Source organism: Saccostrea echinata, unplaced genomic scaffold (genome assembly GCF_033153115.1).
Source record: "Saccostrea echinata isolate AGI-Se365-2 ecotype Australia unplaced genomic scaffold, CSIRO_AGI_Sech_v1 ptg000009l, whole genome shotgun sequence".
Taxonomy (NCBI): Eukaryota; Metazoa; Mollusca; class Bivalvia; order Ostreida; family Ostreidae; genus Saccostrea; species Saccostrea echinata.
The window spans coordinates 10,714,091-10,735,218 of record NW_026889758.1 but is presented as its reverse complement, the minus strand read 5'-3'; the positions used below and the strand labels follow the sequence as shown (position 1 = coordinate 10,735,218).

At 33.1% G+C, this 21,128-nt stretch overlaps 1 protein-coding gene across 1 annotated transcript in view; it reads right to left on the bottom strand.

Annotated features, from left to right (window-relative positions):
• LOC133181757 (focadhesin-like) overlaps window positions 1-21,128 on the bottom strand; it is a 175,931-nt gene that overhangs the window by 29,759 nt on the left and 125,044 nt on the right. Inside the window, exons 24-25 of the mRNA XM_061316342.1 lie at window positions 12,812-13,037; window positions 11,315-11,572 (exon numbers count right to left, since the gene is read on the bottom strand). Of these exons, the coding sequence (XP_061172326.1) occupies window positions 11,315-11,572; window positions 12,812-13,037 (484 nt within the window). The remainder of the gene's footprint in view (window positions 1-11,314; window positions 11,573-12,811; window positions 13,038-21,128) is intronic.

Sequence of the window (21,128 nt, the reverse complement as noted above, 5' to 3'; positions counted from 1 at the left end):
GTATGCATATGACAAGTACTTCCGGTTTTATGAATCTCTGAAGTTGTCTATGGAAGTTCCCATGTTGAATGGAAAATTGGACATGTCAAGATATCTCTTAAAGCAAACAAGATATTCTTGTGAAAATTCAGTGATATAATGACTGTGATATTGTTTCAAATCCATTAGGGTTTAAAAATGAAATTCTGGAAAATAAGGGATTTCTAGGGACCAAAATTGAAAACTGACCTTTGCCCATAACTTTTTTATTTCTCAATGAATTTTTGAACAGTTTTCTATTCTGGGTTTAGCTTAAAGAGTACAACCTAAAAATTATGGTCTGACGGGGCACTTTTTGACCCCTTAAAGGAGTTACAGAGGACTGAAATAATGTAATTTTTATTTATTTAAAAAATAATGGAGTAAGAGTTATCTCCCTTTGCACATCTGTTGACAGGCTAACATACTCTTTACGTTTCAAGTTTGGGATGCATATGATAAGTACTTTCGGTTTTATGAATTTCTGAAATTGTCTATGGGAGTTCCCATGTTAAATGGAAAAATGCACATGTCGCGATATCTCCTAAACTAAATAAGATATTCTTGTGAAAATTGAGTGATATAATGACTTTGATATTGTTTCAACCCCATTAGGGTCTGAAAATGAAATTTGGAAAAATAAGGGATTTCAAGGGGCTAATATTGAAAACTGATTTTCCCATGCAACTTTTTTTTTTCTAAATGAATTTTTGAACAATTTTCTATTCTGCGTTCAGCATAAAGGGTACAATTTAAAAATTATGGTCCGTGGGGTAACTTTTTGACCCTTTATAGGTGTTTTAGAGACCTGAAATATAGTAACTTTTAGTAATTTTCAAAATAACATTGTAAGAGTTATCCCCCTTTGCAGAGCTCTAGTGAGAATTACATACTCTTTAGGTTTCCATTTTTATAAGCTTCTGAAGAACTGATCCGGTTTGATTATTTTTTTAAAGTTTTTCATTTTGTTAGAGTTATCGGTCTTTAAGGTCCTTGAGATTTAAAGCGTCGAAAAGCCCTCTGTTTTTGTTGAATGACAAAAAAGGTCTAGTTTTTATTGGAATTCTGTTGTCAAATCAAAATATTTCAGCTTATTTACTAATCTGTATGCCCAGCTATTTCTCTCTACACTTACTCATACAATAACCATAACTAAAGACCTTATTTGCTGTTGTTATCAGTGATAATCATTTACTCTTAAGAAAGTAAACCTGTTCTTATACACTATACTGACATTACAATTAGCTTCTGATATGAAAAGGACAAAGTTGTTGCATCATACATTAACATTAATTATCGCTGTTTTATGGCAAATTTGCTTGCAATTGGCATATGATGAAAATCTGAAAATTAAGGTTCAGTCAGATGTTTAAATGTCAAACTTCAATAAGAAAAGCTCACCTGATCCTCAGTTCTGGTCAGTTAAAACTCTGAATTCACTGATTCAGAATTATTTCAAACAAACAATATCTACCTTAAGCTTCAGCAAACATCAACATTCTCAATCCCCACTCCCCACCCATAGCCACCCCCTATTGTTTCCTGGTAATTCACATGTCAATGCTCCTCTGTGGCATTTTTTTTTTTTAAAGAAAAATCAATCATTCAGTAAAGTTTGATGTGTGGCTTTGAGTCAAATATTTTTTCCTCTCCCTTGGTTATTCACATGTCATTGCCTCCCTAAAGCAAATTTGTTTTTGTTTTTTTGTTTGTTTGAAAACATCAATCACCCAGTGTTTCTAAGAAGAAGTTTGATTTGTGGCTTTGAGTAATTTTTTTTTGGTTATTCACATGTCATTGCCTCCCTGAAGCAAGTTTTTTTTTTTGAGAACGTCAATCATCCAATGTTTCTAAGAAGTTTGATTTGTGGCTTTGAGTCATTTCCTTTTTTGGTTATTCACATGCCATTGCCTCCCTGAAGCAATTTTTTGTGTGAGCATCAATTATCTATTATTTCCTCATATTACAGTTGAATATTTGTGGCTTGAGTTGGGTTTGGTTTTATAGATTCTTATAACACCTCAAAAGGGGAGGTCAACCCTACCGCTACATTGCGAAAAATTTCAACTCATTACCACTACATTTCTTCGAAATTTCGGGTGATCATTACCGCTACATTTTATCAAAAAGACTATTGCTGATTACAACTCATTACCGCTACATATTGAATCAGCCAGCAACGGAATATAAGTTATATTCATTATACTTCATATAAGAGATTTCCAGACAGCAGTACATCAAGCAAATGGCCTTTAAAGCTCTACCAATTATGTAGAGAATGTGTGTTTTATCCATGAACAATGCTCCGTTTTAACACTTTCTAAAATATTTTATTAAATAAAATAGATTTAAATAAAACTTGAAAACAAAACAAAAACATTCTGCTCAAAGTCTTACTTTCAACTCCCCATGGTGATCAGGGGAAACAGTTCTTATGTATGTATATGTTGTACTTTAAATCAATCTGTACATGCATCGAAAGAGGCAATGTAGTGGTAATGACAATTTTGAAAATGTAACGGTAATATAACCTTTTTTGTAGCGGTAATGAGTATGTAGCAGTAATGACAATTTTGAAAATATAGCGGTAATGATACGCACCCCTCAGAAGGCTCAAACCTATCATAATCTCCAACCATTTCCTGATTTTCATTTTCATTGCCACCCCAGAGCAAAGCTTTCTGTAAGCATCAATTTTTCAATGTTTCTTAAAAAAAATAGTTTCATTTATGGCTTTACATTTTCAATAAGAACTGATAATTGAAAAGTTTAATTTCCATTGTATTTGCATTTTATCCTTCCTGAAGCATTTAATGTGCTTGAGTAAAAAACAAGAAGTCTGTGAGCCAATGCTAGCTAGTAATACCCCGGTTCTGATGTGAATATACGGTCCCATGAATCCAACCGTATGGCTTGCCTAAACAAAGAATGTGCTAAAATTTCAAGCATCTGCCTTGAGTATTGCTGAAAAAACTGCAATGGAAATTTGGTACAGACAGATGCATGGATAAACAGGAAGTTGACATTAGATTTGTATAAAAATGAATTCCACCATATGGCATGCCTAGACAAAGAGTGTACGAAAATTTCAAGCGTTTGCAATGAGTTGTTGCTGAAAAAACTTAGACAAAAATTTGTTATGGACAGACACACAGACAGACAGACACAAAGGGTAAAACAGTATACCCCCCTCCCCTTCTGAGCAGGGGTATAAATAGTTATATGTCATAGTTAGAGATGCACAGTGCAGCTTCCTGGTAGCTTGAGCTACCTACAGGGTGTAAACTCTTTAGCTTGACTGGTAGAGCACTGGACTGACATGCCAGTGGTCCCAGGTTCAAAGCCAAGCAGAAGTATATACATGTCTATATTGGCATTACATTTGGTGCCCAGATTGGGACCCAGGCATTCTCTGAAGGGTGAAGGTGATTGTCCCCTGAATTTTGCCGCACAGGTGTTCACACTCCCTAAGAAACAAGGACACCTCTTTCTTTCTCTGGAGGGAGACAATGTGATAGTGTGTTGCATGGCTTCCTACTAGCTTGGGCTAGTGGATTGACCATTTATCTCGATTGGTAGAGCACTGAAGTGGCACGCCAGAGGACTGGATTCAAATCCAAATGGAACATATCTCTGTAACAGTTATAATCAGTAACTTTTTCAAATGGAAAAAAAACATGAGTTTCCCTTTTTGTGTCGCCTGCAGAGCAGAGTGGCACTTAGGGATCACTTTGCCCGGCATCTGTCAGTCTGTCAACCCCTATATCTTGAGAACTGTAAGAGGTATGGATTTGATATTTTGCACATATATTGCTTGGCACTATGGCCTTTGTAAATTACCATGTTTACTGACCTCATGACTCCTGACCTTGACTTTTGACCTACTTTTCAAAATAGTTAATAGTGCCGATATACAGCATATTTTTGACATTTAAGAGGTAAGTCTATGCTATCTAGCATGTGCATTGTTTGTCAAAAGACATCAATATAAAAAATACCAGCATTACAATCCACTTGACCTTGACCTTTGACCTACTTTGCAAAAAAATACCCCGGGCAGTTTAATTTAACTTATGACTTTTGAGTTTTGAGAGGCTGGATTTTGATAATTAGCATTTATACATGTTAATGAGCTCATGATACTGTACTTTGAAACTGTATGATATTTGGTTACCACACAAACTTATATTTAAATACTATGAAAATACATCAGGATCAGTATTCCACAATGGATCGTGTAGACTGACATTTGCAGTAAAGACAGATTGAAATCTCTTTTGGAGGATTGTTGGAAACAAGTATTAATAAAATGACAAATAGTTATTTCTAATAATTTCAATTTAATTATTCATTTGAGGGTTAGGGAACCATATTTTCTTTGATTGTCAGATTCTATTGCAGTCTTTGCAGGTAAATGCACAAACTATCATGCTAATAGTAAATAAGAAGCTGACCACTCTTAGATTTATTTACATCTTTAATGAAGCTACAAAGCAGGTGACACATGGGTTCCTTGGGAACACTCTAGTTTAGAGAGAGGTGCAAGTTCACATGAGAGGGGTCTACGGGTTTCTCATGATTTCAAGTTTTAGTTCTCCTAGCTATCAAACCTGAGACAATCATTTAGAGACTCAGGGTCTTTAGGACCCTCTCTACACTGCATAACAAATTTCAGGGTACTTTTGTGCAATTAGACTGATACACCATTTGATATAAAATAGAATAAATTAGCATCATGCACTGTATTACATAATTAATTTGTAATTAATTCAATATTCTAAATTATATTAGACCAAAATAGAAAAATTGAAAACTTTATTTGCATGTTTTTCTCCATTTGAGTAAACAAATGCAATTTTTCTATATCAGTGCATGTAAATTGTTGTCTTTGAAGATTTTTCCTGGGTAACCAAGAAGTCTGTGAGCCAAAGCTCACTAGTAATACCCCAGCTCTGATGTGAATATACAATCTCATGTTGACATCGAATTCATACAAAAATGAATCCCACCAAATGGCATGCCTAAACAAAGATTGTGCTAAAATTTCAACAATCTGAGATGAGTTAGTTGCTGAGAAAACTGTGACAGAAACTTGGTATGGACAGACGCACGGATACACAGGAAGTTGACATCGGATTAAAAAAAATGTATCCCATCATATGGCATGCCTAAACAAAGATTGTGCTAAAATTTCAAGCAACTGTGATGAGTAGTTGCCGAGAAAACTGCGACGAAAATTTGTTATGAATGGTACAGACAGACGCACAGATAAACAGGAAATTGAAATCGGATTCAAACAAAAATGAATCCCACTATATGGCATGCCTTAACAAAGATTGTGCTAAAAGCATCTATGTTAAGTAGTTGCTGAGAAAACTGTGACAAAAATTTGTTACGATCAGACACACGGATAAACAGGAAGTTGAAATCGGATTCGAACGAAAATGAATCCCACCATATGGCTTGCCTGAACAATGAGTGTGCTAAAATTTTAAGCATCTGTGACGAGTATATAGTTGCTGAGAAAACTTTGACAAAAATTTGTTACAGACAGACACACGGACATACGGACAGACACACAGGGTAAAACAGTATACCCCCTCTCCTTCGGAGCAGTGGTATAATAAAAAGGCATGTACCCTATGTTAAAAATGAACTAGATATTTATAATATGTACTCCTTTGTGCTATAGTAATTCTCTCAATGCCCAAACACATTTTTCATCAGTGCATAGAGGGTCCTTAATTCTATATTAAAAACTTAATTTTATTAAAGGTTCTGATGAAAGTTTTGACATAAAAATTTCCAAAAGTTTAACAAAATAAATTGGAGAGTATTTTTAACAAATTAAAAAGATTATTCAAATATTTGGGTTTTTAAAAATTTATTTGCATTACTGTAAACCAACTTTTATTCAAATCATCTTTTATTCACGATTCGTCAGTTGAAATCAGTCCTCGACGATTAATTTTCGCGACTGAGGAAATTCTCTACAAAAACAAAGCAAAATAAATGTTCATGGCAATTATCATTTGCGATTTAATGTAGGTCACGAAACTCGCAGTTATTTCTCACATGCAAATAAAAGTTGGTGTACAGTAAATGTATACAGACACATTGCATACATGTTAACTCTGCCGCTTTCGTTGGAAGTCTACCGCTTTTTTTACTCCATCTACCACCTACTGTACCACTTTTATTAAAAAATCTAGCACTTTTCTACAAAATCCACTTGGTCTGCTTGGGTAGCCATTTTGAATCTAATTGGTATCGTGAATTTCAAGCATGTTTTTGATAATGACATGTGCACACACCTCTGTGATTACACTGGTTACGGCCAATTTCATCAACATCCCCACCAAGAAAAAGGGAGAGAGAATATTATAGAACCTGGATAGAAACCTCTAACTGTGTACAGAAAAATAAAAAATAAGGGAATTAGCATTCATTTAAAATTTTTTGCATCTCTACTTTAGCTTTCGGTAATTGCATGCGGGAAATCTAAATATTTTTTAACGAAATACAGAATAGTTTTGATCTAAATTTTATAATAACATCATTTGCTCCATTTGGCAACTACTTAATGAATATTGACAAGCTACATAACATGGATGACTCTTCAAAAGGCTAAAGCAGCCAATTATAGCTAATATGATGAGCATGAAAATTATTTACTTGCATAATTTATGTAAAAAGTGTTTTTAATCTACTTCATTGCAGTTAATATTTGATTTAAATATATATCTTCTCAAAATTGAAGCGTATTTAAGTACTGCTCACAAAACTTTACCTCTTTTGAGATCTGAATCTCCCTCTTTTTATCAGTGTAGGTTAACGACGCAGAGTGCAGCACAGAGCAGGCTAGGATCACAAAATAATTCCACTCAATTCACTCACTCATATTTTCTGCTTTTCTTACAAGTACATTGTAGAAACTTATGAATGAAGGAGGCTCAACATACCAAAATTTTATTAAAGGACTCTAAACAATCTTTTTTGAAATACAATTCAACCATAATGATTGAAATATACTGATACAATTGTATAAGCTAAATGTTAATTATTTAATTCATATGAAGTATTTTTGAATTTTTTCACAAAATATAAAAAAAATTAGGAGAAGCCTGCATGTCCTAAGGATGGAGTTACAGGAATAAATATAATATACCCTGACCCTTTTTTTTTTTAAAAAAAGAAATTGGGGTATTCATCTCACATTTATTTTAGTGTAGGCTACAAACAACTGTCTATGGACTTAAAAGTCTTCAATATCATGAACAAGAAAGAACCATGCAAGTTTTTTCCTTGAAATTTTAAAATTCATACAATCAAAATGGAGATAACAAACAGTAATGAAGCCCAAAAGTCCACAGAAAAAATACACATGGACCTCTAAAAACATCAGAGGTGGAATCAGGTGCCATGGAGGAGTAAGCATCCCTTGCAAGATGCTGTGTCCTCATTGTCATGATCAGAAAAACATATTAGATTACATATTTATTCAAGATACACTTCAGTATGATTCAGAGAAGTCAATAAACCAAAAGTACATGCAAAGATATTAAGTATCAACGTGATAAACATCACCATGTGATAAATAGCTTATATAAATTTTTAATTTTGCTACAGAGTCAAACTGTTATCAATTAATTCACCCCACCCCTGCTTAAATATACTTTGATATTAAAAAAAAAAAGTAATGTAAAACAACATTAATGTAAATGGCAGCTACCACAACTTGCTTTCAAGAAAAAAAAATCAAGAAATAAAAAAAAAAACAGAGGCCTATGCGCTACAAAGCTCATCTGAGTTAATATGGCCCTGCTGTGTCAAGATTTGTTGAACAAACGTGAATCTACTATATCTGAGGATGCTTCCATATTTTTTTCTGTAATGATTAAAAATTACAATTACTTTGCAAAAGTAATTAAATAAATTACAGATTACATTGTACCATTTTTCCATAGAACAAGTCTCAATAAGGCTTATCTGTGGTCCCCAGTTAACTCGTCAAATTTCAAACATTTCTTAAAATTTTTAAAAATTAAATTTTATTATTAACTAATGTCTTTTTTATTTGAATCATCATCTAAAAATGTCAAACAAAAGATATAGGCAGCATACGAAGCTGCATGTTGAAGACAGGGTCCTTTGATTTTCATGAATATCAAAAGAAATCAGTGACAGGTACACACTTCAAAGCTTTCGTAAACACTGAGCACAGGTTTGTTCAGAGTCGAGTTTGAAATATAATGTGTATATTATATGTGTAAAGGTTCAGTGAAAATATCTTTGTTCAACAACCTTGTGCTCTATGTTTTCTAATTAAAAGTATTGTGATGTTGAATCTCTTCGCTGACTTCATTTACATGCGTTTAACCTCTTTATGGCCTGTTTAGAATCATAACAAGCCACGTGGATTTGCATCGTTATGGGTAAATGCCCCCAGTAAACGTGCTAGCTCTCTGAAATGTACTCAATTTTATATATGTCAACATGGACTTGTTTGGTTCATCTTCTTATAGCGTTTTATTGTCAAAGATTTGTAAATAGAAAATTGTATTTGTAGTTGATTGTGAATCTTGAACATATAATTCGTCTTTGAAAGAAAAATATCATACCAAGATCTTCTTTTTATATCTAATCTAAATGTCTCCGCCCATTTCCATGTAATAGAGAAACTGTAGTCTGATCGGGGGAAAATGTTCTGGCATTTTTTAGTGCAATAGGTGTTAAAAATTGGCTTGTATTTTTTGATATGTTTAATTATTCATTATAAATACACAATGTTTTCATTAGAAATACTTTGTTATACACAATGAAAACAAACAAAATACCGTATGCTAATATTTAACCGGTAAACCAAGGGTGTAAAAAGGGACCACACTACTATACTTAAGTAGAATACTCCTTTTACTAAAACCAGTTTATTCAAGAAGAATTGGATATAATATTTGTAAATGAAAAATTCATTATTTCTCAATTAATACTAAGAATTTTTTCCGTTGGATCTAATCCATAGTCAGATACCCACGGGTGATCTCATCTTTTACTCATCACCCATAGGCAAACTCACCAAAATATCGTTGTAAAATATGCTAATTTGTTGATTATAGACAAACAATCAGAAAATTGAAAGTCTTCAATTTTGAAAATATGTTAATTAGTTTCTATTTAAGTTTAATATCTTGATTCTTAATAAAAAATCTAGCATATTTCACAATGATATTTCGGCGAGTTTGCCCATGGGTGATGAGTAAAAGATGAGATCACCCGTGGGTATCCGGCTATGGATTAGATCCAATGGAAAATTTTTTTTAGTATTAATTGAGAAATAATGAATTCTTCATTTACAAATATATCCAATTCTTGTAGAATAGACTGGTTTACAATCTGTGTGTTACCAACAGAAAAGTTTTTGTCATTGCTAAACATATACAAACATAACGTAAACTTTTAATTTCTTAATTTGCCATCTCGACTCTGAGGAGTATCCAATCAAATGACCCGCGCATATTAATTACATACAACAATATTTCGGCGAGTTTGCCTATGGGTGATGTGTAAAAGACTAGATCACCCGTTGGTATCCGAGGATGGATCTAACATGATTTTTTTTTAAATGTTAGGAATTTTCCTACATAAAACTTTTACCCACATTGTGGCCCCACCCAGGGATCATGATTTGAACAAACTTGTATAAGCGTCAGAAGCAAATTGAAATTGAAAGTTCCAATGCCTACGACTTGAATCTACACTATTTGAGGATGTTTCCATATCAATATGATTGATATGGATTTGCTGTTCTTGAGGAGAAGACTTTTAAAGATTTTTTCCTATATATCTATATACCTATGTAAAACTATAGTCACCCATTGTGCCCCCCTACCCCGGGGGGGGGGGGGGGGGGGGGGGGTTCAAGATTTGAACAAATTTAAATTTACACTAGGTAATGAAGCTTCCTTGTAAGTTTCATCTTTTCTAGCTCAGTGGTTCTAGAGAAGATTTTTAAGATGCCTTCAAATGATCATGAATTCTTAATCATCTCCTCTTGAAAGAGGGCATGGCCCTGTGAACAAAGCTGAATACCCTTCACCCAAGCATGCTTTGTGGCAAGGTTGGTTGGAATGGCCAAGTGGTTCAGAAGAAGTTAAAAATTTGAGAAGCTTTCAAAAAGACAGACAGATGCCAAACAAAATGTGATCAGAAAAGCTCACTTGAGGTTTCAGCTCAGGTGAGCTAAAAACTGAATGTTTATCATAAATATGTGTATTCATATTAATTGAAGATATTTTGATTATATCTTACTCACTCTATAACTCAGTTAATGTTAGCAATTAGATACTGAAATAACATAATACCATAAGAAAAAAAACACAATCCTGAAGGACAATCTGTATAAATTTTGATTCCTTTTTTTTAGTAATGGCCAAGGGCTTGAGTACTCTATTGAAATGGCAAGTGAGTAACAGATTAATAAAAACTGATCAATTTGACAACCTAAGTTTTAAATCATATAATTGATCTTTGGTATCTTGATCATCAGTATCTCAAATACCAATACCATGGATATGTTGAAGGAGGCTGGAAGATCCAACCACTTTTTCTTTGTCTATTGACTCAATATCTCAAATCTTATTTTCACAACTGATGAACAACTGGTGTAGATTTTCATATTCCTATGACACTTTTTGGATAAAAAAAATTAATATTTAAAATGAAATTGAATTTAAATTTAACGTTGGCAAATATCAACAATTTATAGTTGTTGAATCATGTTTGAATTAATTCTCTAAATTAAGTAGACTGTGATAGAAAGGATCAGTCTTATGTTAATGATGAGAACCTTTAAAGCTATTTATGGCATACTATCTGAGCTAAAAAATGATAATACAAGATTGAGTGTAGATATACGTGATATAATGTTATTTACTTTCAAATTAAAATTTTCACCATTTTAAACTTGAATAACCTCACGTTTCTATAATTAAATTGACTTTAAATGTGTCTTTTATTTAAATGTGGAGTCAGTAAATAAATCAGCTATTGCCTGTTTTAATTTTTTGACATCTTTGAAATGGGGTTGATTTAAATTGTGTAATTTACAGAAAAGTCCTATCTTTATATAAAGCAATAAATCAAATGGAAAGATATTTTAAATCTTAATTAATTTAAAATATGAAAATCTACACCAGTTGTTCATCAGTTGTGAAAATAAAATCATGAAATTGAAATTGTCTGAACATTGACTGTCCAGTGCCATAGCTAAGGTGTATGTATGATAAAAACCAATTACTTTGGATCCACAAGTGTCCATAAAGTGTTCTTCTAACAGTTTTCCCAGCATGCAACCCAGCCCCAAACCATAAGCCAGCTGTAAGACCAGTGCTTCTGGTGCCTCCGGTTGTCCTGGTAACCATTTTGTCAGGGTCTCAGAAATTACAAATATCCTGTTCACATCTATGTTGATCATTACTGGTGTAAGCTGGCAGAGTGCCAACACTGAAGAAGCCTGAGTGAGGAAACTACAAGTCATTCTGTCACTGACTGATCTCTGAAAAGAAAGAAGTGGGTGCATATAGGTAAAATATCTATTGGTGATACCAGCAACCAACCTAATTCATGCTTGAACTCATCAGTTTGAGTCTGCAAGGGAATTTTTCTAACAACATATACTTTTGTATATCTATTGAATTCAAATATTTCAATTGAATTTATTTAGCCTTTTCAAATATCTAACAGTATGCAAAGTAGGACCTAAAAATGGACAAAGAATTAAATTGAAACTATTCATTAACATAGTTGACTAAAATCTACAGGTTTCCCCTATAAAGTCTTGACTGAAGACCAAAAAAATAGTATTCACTTATCCACTGGCTGCGAGTGAAATCAAAATTGGCATCAAAATATGAATGAAAATTTTCTGAGGAATGGATAGCACAAACTATACTGACAACTGTATTATACTACATTTTAACCGAAGTATAACAAAATGTGCTATCCTTTGCCCCTCAGAAAGTTTTCATTCAACTCTTGATGTCAATTTTGATTTTCTGCAGTATGATTGGTTGATGACTTCTCCAACACTAAAGAGTTCCAAAAAGCTATGCCCTGGGTATAAATGTGCTTTACAACCCAAAAAATTATAATATACAGAGTTGTCAGAAACCATCAGTCCTGTCGGCAAGGCCAGTGAAAATTTGCCTGAACCAACAACTTACAAGAAAATGTCAGTCCAAATGACCATTTGAAAAAATCAAGCTTGATGTAAATTTTTAAAAGATCGGGATCAGGGTGTGCAGGTGAAGGTAAAAAAACAGCAGAGATGACTGCACAGTGACGACGGTCAATCAAATTGGTTAAAGCAGAGACATAAATCATATATTGTCATCTTTGTCTCTGACTAAAGACTCTATCATAAGAAAAGAAACCTGTGAGATCAGAAGCTATTGAAAATAATAAAAGACATTTTTGGTGCAGTTATTTTCCTTTCTCATTATACAAAATAAGGTATATGTATCTAGTCTGACAAAACTTTGTCCGGTCCGACAGAACATTTGACTGTGTCAGACCAAATATGTGACAGTGATTATGACAACTCTGAACATACATTGATAATAAAATGCTTATCCACTGGCTGTGAGTGGAATAGCTCTTTCATCAAACCATTGACAGGAACTATCCTCCTCAGGCAAGCCCTCAAGGGATGGTTCCTTTAGTGGGTTTGGTAAAAGAGCTTTCCCAATTCACAGCCAATGGATAAGTGTATAATGTTCTGAAATATTAAACTAACCTGTTGACAAATTCCCAGTATGCTTCCTTTGGGTTGATAGGTCACATCCATCAGAGACATAAGCGTATCCATGACAATAGTCACCCAGTGAGATTGAGTCTGAAACTCCTTGACCTGGTCAAGCTGACCTTGAGTCTCCTTGTCAAGGTCAACCCAATGTTTCTGTGTGGCCAACACCAGACCTCCCAACGACAACACAGCATTTCCCTGAACACTAGGACTTTCCCTTGATAAAATGAAAAACTTAATTTTGTACTGTCAGAATTTAAAGAAGTAATAGGAATCATTCATATAACTACAGGTAGGACATACAAATCACTTTTGCAGCCTCATAAGGCATTGGCAAAATTCATCTCAGACTGGAAATGTAATCTACAGGGCATTTATCTGCCTTGTACTATTTTTCTCTCATTGCTTAAGAATGTTCATCCCTATGCCAGGAACAATAATTCTTGAAATTATAATTTCTTAAAATAAATCTCAAAATGAAGCTTGAGATTGAATTTTTTTTCACACAACAATGTCCATTTCATAGCTTGTAAATATGATTTAAGGTAGTTTGATGTCCTTGAAACAGACTTTGAAATATTTTATATGTGCTTCCAATAAAAGGGAAAAAAAAGACAATTGTAGAGAAATCAAATCTCCTTTAAACTCTTCTATATACTAAAAGGGAAAAGAAACGCAGGGTAACATAATATGTGAAGTTTTAGACTACATGGCCAAAATTTACAAAAAACAGGTCAAAGGGGTATCTTAGTAACCGTGCACTCAAATCAGTGTTCAGAATTACTCAACCATGAAATGTATGATGTCACATAGGGAAAATGGTAAAAAGCCAAAAAACGTACATATTGATGATGACAGGTTTGTCAACACATCCACTTGCACTGAAGATATTACACATAATTTTTCGATATCTAAAGACAATTTGATTTTTTTTTAATCATGGTATGGCTGACGGAAGTTCCATGAGGTCTGGCTATTGCATTGCCTGATTAAAGAAAAAGGAAAGAATATGTTGCTGTGCAGTTTGTTGTGAATTTTTTCACCATATAGAACATCTTATCCATCATTAGAGATGGACTGGAAAGGTTTCGAACCAACTGTGATGATGACGTTTATGCATAACAACCCCACGTTAAGATTGGGCTATTTTTCCTGCCATCTGTGTAATCATCACTTACGACCACTGAAACCACTATTAATACAGTAGACAATCGTAATCGTTACATTCACCCAAAAACTGAAAGAACTGATTGCACGACTTTGGTTTGTGAGCTCGTTAACTTTACGTCAGTGTTCCTCTCACTCGCGCACATGTGGTCATTATGCCTTATTTTCCAGCATGATAACCCACAGCATAATATAGCCAGAGTTTGTCAAGATTTTCTCGCAACCATTCACAGCTTCCAGTTAGTCCCACAGATGTTTGACTGGAGAAAAAAGATGGATTTTACAGAACCCACTCGACTGGTGTCCATACAATCCATCTTTTTTTTCTAGTCAAACATCTGTGGGACTAACTGGATGGTAGGGTTTAAAGGCATCAGAATGTCTAAGCTACTCTCAACCAACTAAGCGCTGCCTTGTCAAAAGGGTTAAATAATATCCCTATGAGGAAGATAAATGCACTTTTGAACTTCATGCAGAGGAGAATTAAGGCTGTGACAGATGAGTGAGGGAGGCATAGAAGATAATGAGAATTTTCGATTTTCACTTTTGGGGGGTACCGTCATTTGAGTTCAATAACTCATGAATTATCAGTAAAAATCAAATGAGATTTTGCTTACTTGATGATAAAAGATGAGTTTAAATGTTAGATTACAATATTGGAAAATTTGTTTGAAAATATAACATTAAATCACTTCAAAAGTTTACCTTGTGTTTCATTTTCCTTTCAGTATATTTACAAAGAACAAGGTACGGTTTCAGTACAAATCTTGCCCTGTGTTTTTCTTAAAAATAAAAGTGATGTAAAAAATTAAAACTCATGCTTTTTGAATCATTGAAATTCCACGCAGAAAGATCATACAAATCTTTTTTCTCACATGACCTTCCAAATGCTAATTGTGACGTCATAAACTTGTGCATTTTCCCGTATTTTCTTAAAAAGTTGCAGAAGACATCAATTTTCAATGGAATTTTCTTTCAGATAATATTGTTCACAGGCATCGCCCACAAAGATTTTGAGATATGTGATTTTTCAAAGAATTTTACACAACATATCTAAAAATTAATGTGGGCGACGGCTGTGGACACTATTTTCTAAAGGAAAATAACCCTTGAAATGGGTCATTTTGAGCCTTTTTCTGTTTAAAATAGAGAAATGCATCAAATTAATGACGTCATATATCCAGAATGTACTCCATCATGCTATATTCTTTCCTGATTTATTACAGTCATATACTCAACTAATATTTAAGCCAGTTTCAAAACTTTTTGAAAACATTTAATTTTTAGGGCACAATAAAGCTAAAACCATACAACAGTGTATTATTTGAATTTGGAATTATTTTGATTATTGGAATTTGGGGTTTTCAGGAAGAAAACCCTTAGTTAGACTAACTTAGACAACTAACAAGAATTTCTACTGTTTGTTGTGTTTAGAGCGACTAACTTAGACAACTAACATGAATTTTCTCATAAATATTGGGTTAGTCCATACTATCTTTGACAACTAATATGAGTTTTCTTCATAATAACTGGCTGAGTTGAAACTCAAGGAATGATTTCAACATCCCTGTCATTCATACCTTAATTTTTGTTAAAGTCATTTTAAATTTTATTTTTAATTTCCATTTGATTATATATTAGGTATTTTATTGTATTTTAAGGTGTTGATGGTGCTGGTGTTCTTTTTTTTTATGTATTTTATTTTGTTTTGTTGACTTAGTCCCAGGGCTTAGTCAGTCTCCCTTTGTGTCAACAGGGTTAGTTGGCGCACGCGTAATAGGGGGGGTTAGTCATGCCTGGCACAACTAACCCTAACGGGGATTTACATTGGATCGCTGATCCAATGTAAAGAACGCACCAAAGACAACATATGTCCGATTTTCAATTACTATCCAAGCACTGTACTCCCAAAGATTACATAATTCCACGCAAACTAGCGTAAATCTTACTTCCATCACTGAATTCTAGCCTATAGGCTAACGTTACCCTTCGAGGTTAATCTTTGGCATTTCCACCACGCCGATATTTTCACTAACCTTGCTGTTCTCTTTCTAGAAGCATCGATCGCCGCAGCAAAAAAAATCGCTGAATCAAAGATTGAAACGCTCGACAATAAATTACTTTTGGAGATAAACACGACAAGGTGTATGACAGCGTCCTCCTCCGATCTTACAAGGCACTGCAGACGCTCCCATCGTCACTTCCGCTGTGACGTCAGATTCACTCTGGTCAAGCTCGTCCTTTTCCGTAACCGGAAAAGAGTTAGTTTGAGGTTACGGAAACGGCCGAGTAGCTACGATTACTTTCGGTGCACATTACGAATCGAACTTTCACTTAGACGTGGGTCATATATTTAACTGAGTTTGACATGGTACCAAAATGTGAAAACATTAGGACCTACATTAAATATATATTTCAAGTACATGTATATGGACTGTAAAATACACCTGTTGTATTCAGATTTAATACAAAATGGTATTACCTTTCTTTTGCAGATAAGATCACAGGTATATCTTCCTTTCTATTTGTTTTCCTCTCCATTTGTTAACTCGTTCATTGTTCATTGTTCAGTTGTTTGATTTTATTTTTATCCTGGTGACGGATTTCTTTCTTACATTCAGTTATAAATGAATTTGACTGCAAGGCATTTATTTCATATTTTACGACAAGAATAAAAAATTCTGGTTTTCAATGAGACACTCCTTTAGGATAATAAACATGTATTACAAAAGCGGATTGATACTATCATCTCTTGATGCCGAAAAATACGGTTTAAGAAATGAAGATATTGTGATTCGTCCATTCATTTGACTGTCAGTTAAGAGACACAATTTAGTGTGCAAATCCCGAGGTTTGGTATCAAAACTGACGTTTCATCTATTGTTACGTCATCAAGTCGCAAGAAGGTAATCTTCTCATAAAATTCAGAATCATAGTAATTGCTCACGGGTAGAGACATGCAGATATGAAAGAAAAAAAGAAAGAATTAAATGTGCTTCAAGTTCCACAGAAGACGAATTACATTTTTTTTGCTAAAATGCCAACTGTATAAATATCCTACAGGAAGAGTCTTTTTAAAATCGTTTATTTTATTTTTTTTTCAAATCGCTGCTTAAAGTTATATGTCGACCTGTTTAAGTGGATTATGTCACAGGATGATTTTAACTTTGCTGTTTTATTATGCCGCCAACACTCAATTAAAAATTAAAATATAAGAAAAGAGCATACATGTACGTGTACAATATAGGTATATTACAATAATTATTCATGCAGACACTGTTTGAATGAATTTTATGCACTTTAAAGTTGACTGCTAATTTTCTGTTCATTATACAATGAAATTGTTTTGTTTTGTTCGTGTTATTTATAAATTTGATTTCGGACAATGTGCATCTATATGTTCCACTGTGGGCCAAAATTAGTTGAATCATGTTATACAGAAAAAAATGCCCCCCACTACACACTAAGGCCATCTTCAAAAATTGTTTGATTGCCTTATCCAGATGGACTGGCTAAAATGGCCCGCGCCACTCGTAAATTCTTTTTTTCAACCTAAGGGAAACAGTTATTTCTTGTACATATAGCATTGATGTTGTAATTTAATTTATCACTTGCTGAAGTAATCCTGAAGTGAGAAGAAATGGACGACGAACTGCCATTTTTGTCACATTCAAAACAGTTTAACGTCTACAACGTCCGATTCAATCGCAGAGGACTGAAATTTAATTTTTCATCTTCATGTTTGTCACACTATATATAGACTTATCGCTCGTCATGTTCACCCATCTCCTTGGAAGAAAAATGCAACACATACACACCAAAATCAATGCATATTGGACTTAAAACTTGCGTCTTGAATACTGGTGGACATTTGGTATGCACGGTTAATTGTAACTCAAAGTACAATCCTATAGTTGTGGTGTGACATTAAATGTATGAATTGATTGTCTTTTATTTATGTAAACGTGTTAATCACGTTTTAATGTATTAAAAATATTTTCAAAAAATATCTAAATGGCTTTGTTGCTTCTTTTAAATCAAATTTGTATGTTGGAAGGAAATCAAATTGATATCAAAATTGGGCGCATCTAAGTTTAATGGCCCACGAGTCAAGTCTGAACATCATTGAGAAAAAGTAAGGCAGACCTATCAAAAAGAGTTTGTCTAAATTTTAACGCGCATCTTCAAAGGTTCGGGAGTGTGATCATTTTTTATATTATGTGGATATGATTATTTAAAACAATAAGAAAGAGGAAGTTTTATTAAAGACTCTTTGATGATGTAGTCATGCAGAAATGCTATTGAAAAATATGACATCGGTAATTTTTTGGGAGTAATTGTAATTTTATTGTAATTTATTGCCAATGATAAACAGACGTAGGTAATGAACAGTTGTACACATATTTTAAGGTGATAAAGAAAAAAAATAATTATAATGTTGTATGACAGGGATTATACAACAATAATAATACACATATATTTTTTACAAATGTAACAGATGCCATATGCGTGTAAAGTTCACATGTAGCAGACAGATTTATTATTGGCAGTTTCTCATTTCAAAAGGGTTTAAAATTACAGAGTTCTTTAACATTATTAGCACTAATGAGCAGTTTAAACTTAAACACAGAGGGGTTGCTCAAATAATATTTCTAAATGAATTTCTTAAGTCTATGTATTAGGACAGATAAGTATAAAATGATATTCATTCTCTCTATATCTTTACGCGATTTAGAAACTGGACACAACATTTGATCTCTTGGGATATGTTTGTACCCGCCAGTTTCAATTACACTGTAATAAGCTGTGTGAGGACAAAGGAAGTTTAGAAACGATTCCCTGAAACATTTTTGGAATAGGCTTCACCAAGTAGTATTGCAGGCAGAAGTTACTAATCGAGTGTTTATATATACTACACTTTGATTCTTTATCCATATCACATAATAAATTCTGTACAAAAAAAAAACTTTCAATCTCTATGAATAAAATAAAATATTGTGTAAATAAATCTTTCAATCTCTTGTAACACATGCACAATTATTACCCATAAAATTTTGGTTTTCACACTCACTATATAAATTCCATATGCCGTATTCAAAACAATTGCTTGTTTGTAACGATTTAAACCAGTATTTAAACATTTCTGAAATACGTGAAATATACATAGACATACGACCAGTTTCAAAATATAGTATAAAAGTATTTGTATTCTTTTACACTCTTAGTATATTTCTTTAAAAAAAACTACATGAATTTATTCAATATCCAGGCCCTTGTGATGAACCCAATTCAAAATGTTTTCCATTAAAATTTAAAAGTATCCCAAGATGCACAAAGTGAACCACCACCTCTATCTCTTTACCGTTGAATGACCAATGTTTCATTACAACCAACTTTTCCCCCGTTTCTGAATACAACAATTCAGTTTTATAGACATTAAGGCCACACCAATTTAATTTTTGTTCGTCGGACACGCGCTCTCATATTAAGAAAAAAACTATACAAATAATATTATTTTAAATTTCCTGCACCCTTGAAATTCTGTGCTACTTTCCGTATTTACGCTCTTTCTACAAATGAGAAAAAAGTAGAAAAAATATAATTGTCCACTCAAGATTTTTTCATGTCTTGCCTAAAAATGTTGCCTTTAAGTAATAATATTAACATTCAATCGCTCACCCCCAGATGTCTGAAGAACAAGAAATTTGAAATTTAGTTTTAACTTCATAATCCCATTTTGCACAATAGTTAGAAAGGGTATTCAGCATACATGTATTTTGCAATTCATTTGCAGTCTCTGCACATATTTCCATGTAATCGGCATACATAAGTATAAAAAAAAAACATGCAAAGTATATATTGAATGAATTTCAAATACATACTAGCAAAAACTGTACAATATTAATAATTATTGATAAAATAACCCTAAAATAACCACTTCCTAATACAAAAGCTGAGATATATAAGAATATGAATAGCTGATAGAGAAAGAAATCAAATAAGAAAAATTATTGAAGAATTACATGACAGTGAATTATATTGTCACAAGTCTACAAGACAATAACATACAAGCAACATATCTACATAAAATTAAAACCTGATTGTAACTAAATGAAACAGCACAAAATCTTTAGTGTACATTCTGAACACATAAGTAACCATGCCTTTAATGCTAGCTTTCAAGAAAACAAGAGTTATCTGATTTCATTTAAATCACAGAATATCAGTAGCTGGCTAGTTTTCAATGTCAAGTGAAAAAAATCTAAACATGCCCGATCCTGCGATGTTACGTAATGACCATATAATCGATTATTACAAATAAGTCTTACAACGTCGACAACGAAGAGGGGAAGAGGGAGGGTCAAAACATCAAATCTAATTTTCAGTGAATAGTACGGATATATGCATTCAGTAAGACTAAAGTAATGCTAGACAAAAAAATTAATTAACTTCATGGTTTAGTTGATGCATTCAAATTCTGATAATAAAAAACACACACACATTTTTAACAACAAGGAAGCAAAGACTATTAGATTATAAGTTTTACCGAAATTTTCAGATTGTATTTGCTTTTGTATACGCTGTAAATTGTTCACAATATGCCTCGATATTTTATATTTTCCTGGCGATTGTTGATTGTTGGTAGGTAGTATCAAGCTGAAATTCTACGTTCTTTATGACATATTTGACAAAAATTTAATTTAAGAGATGGATTTAATTTTTGAAGATTCATGAGGTCAAGAACTACGACGCTTCACGCCGGCATATTTCTTGAAGCTCGTTAGCTTTTAATAATGTTTAACATTATATATAAAGTATTACATGTATGTGTATAAGCCTTTCTTCTTTCAAATGTGATTTTTAAAAAAATCGGGGTTATTAGAACCGGATTCCATCACCCGGGACAAACAGGAAAATCCAAACTAATATACTGAAACGCATAAGAAACGCAACAAGCAGTATTCTACAAATATTTGAATTTTTTATCTATTGATTTTCAAAAATAAATACACTAAGGTTAAACTTGATTTGAAAACATCAGAGATTTGATAAAAATGTTAAATAATTATCTTTTAACTGTAGAAAGTAACATATGACTGTTAAAACACCCCCACCCCGGCCATTCAGTTACAGCTTGATT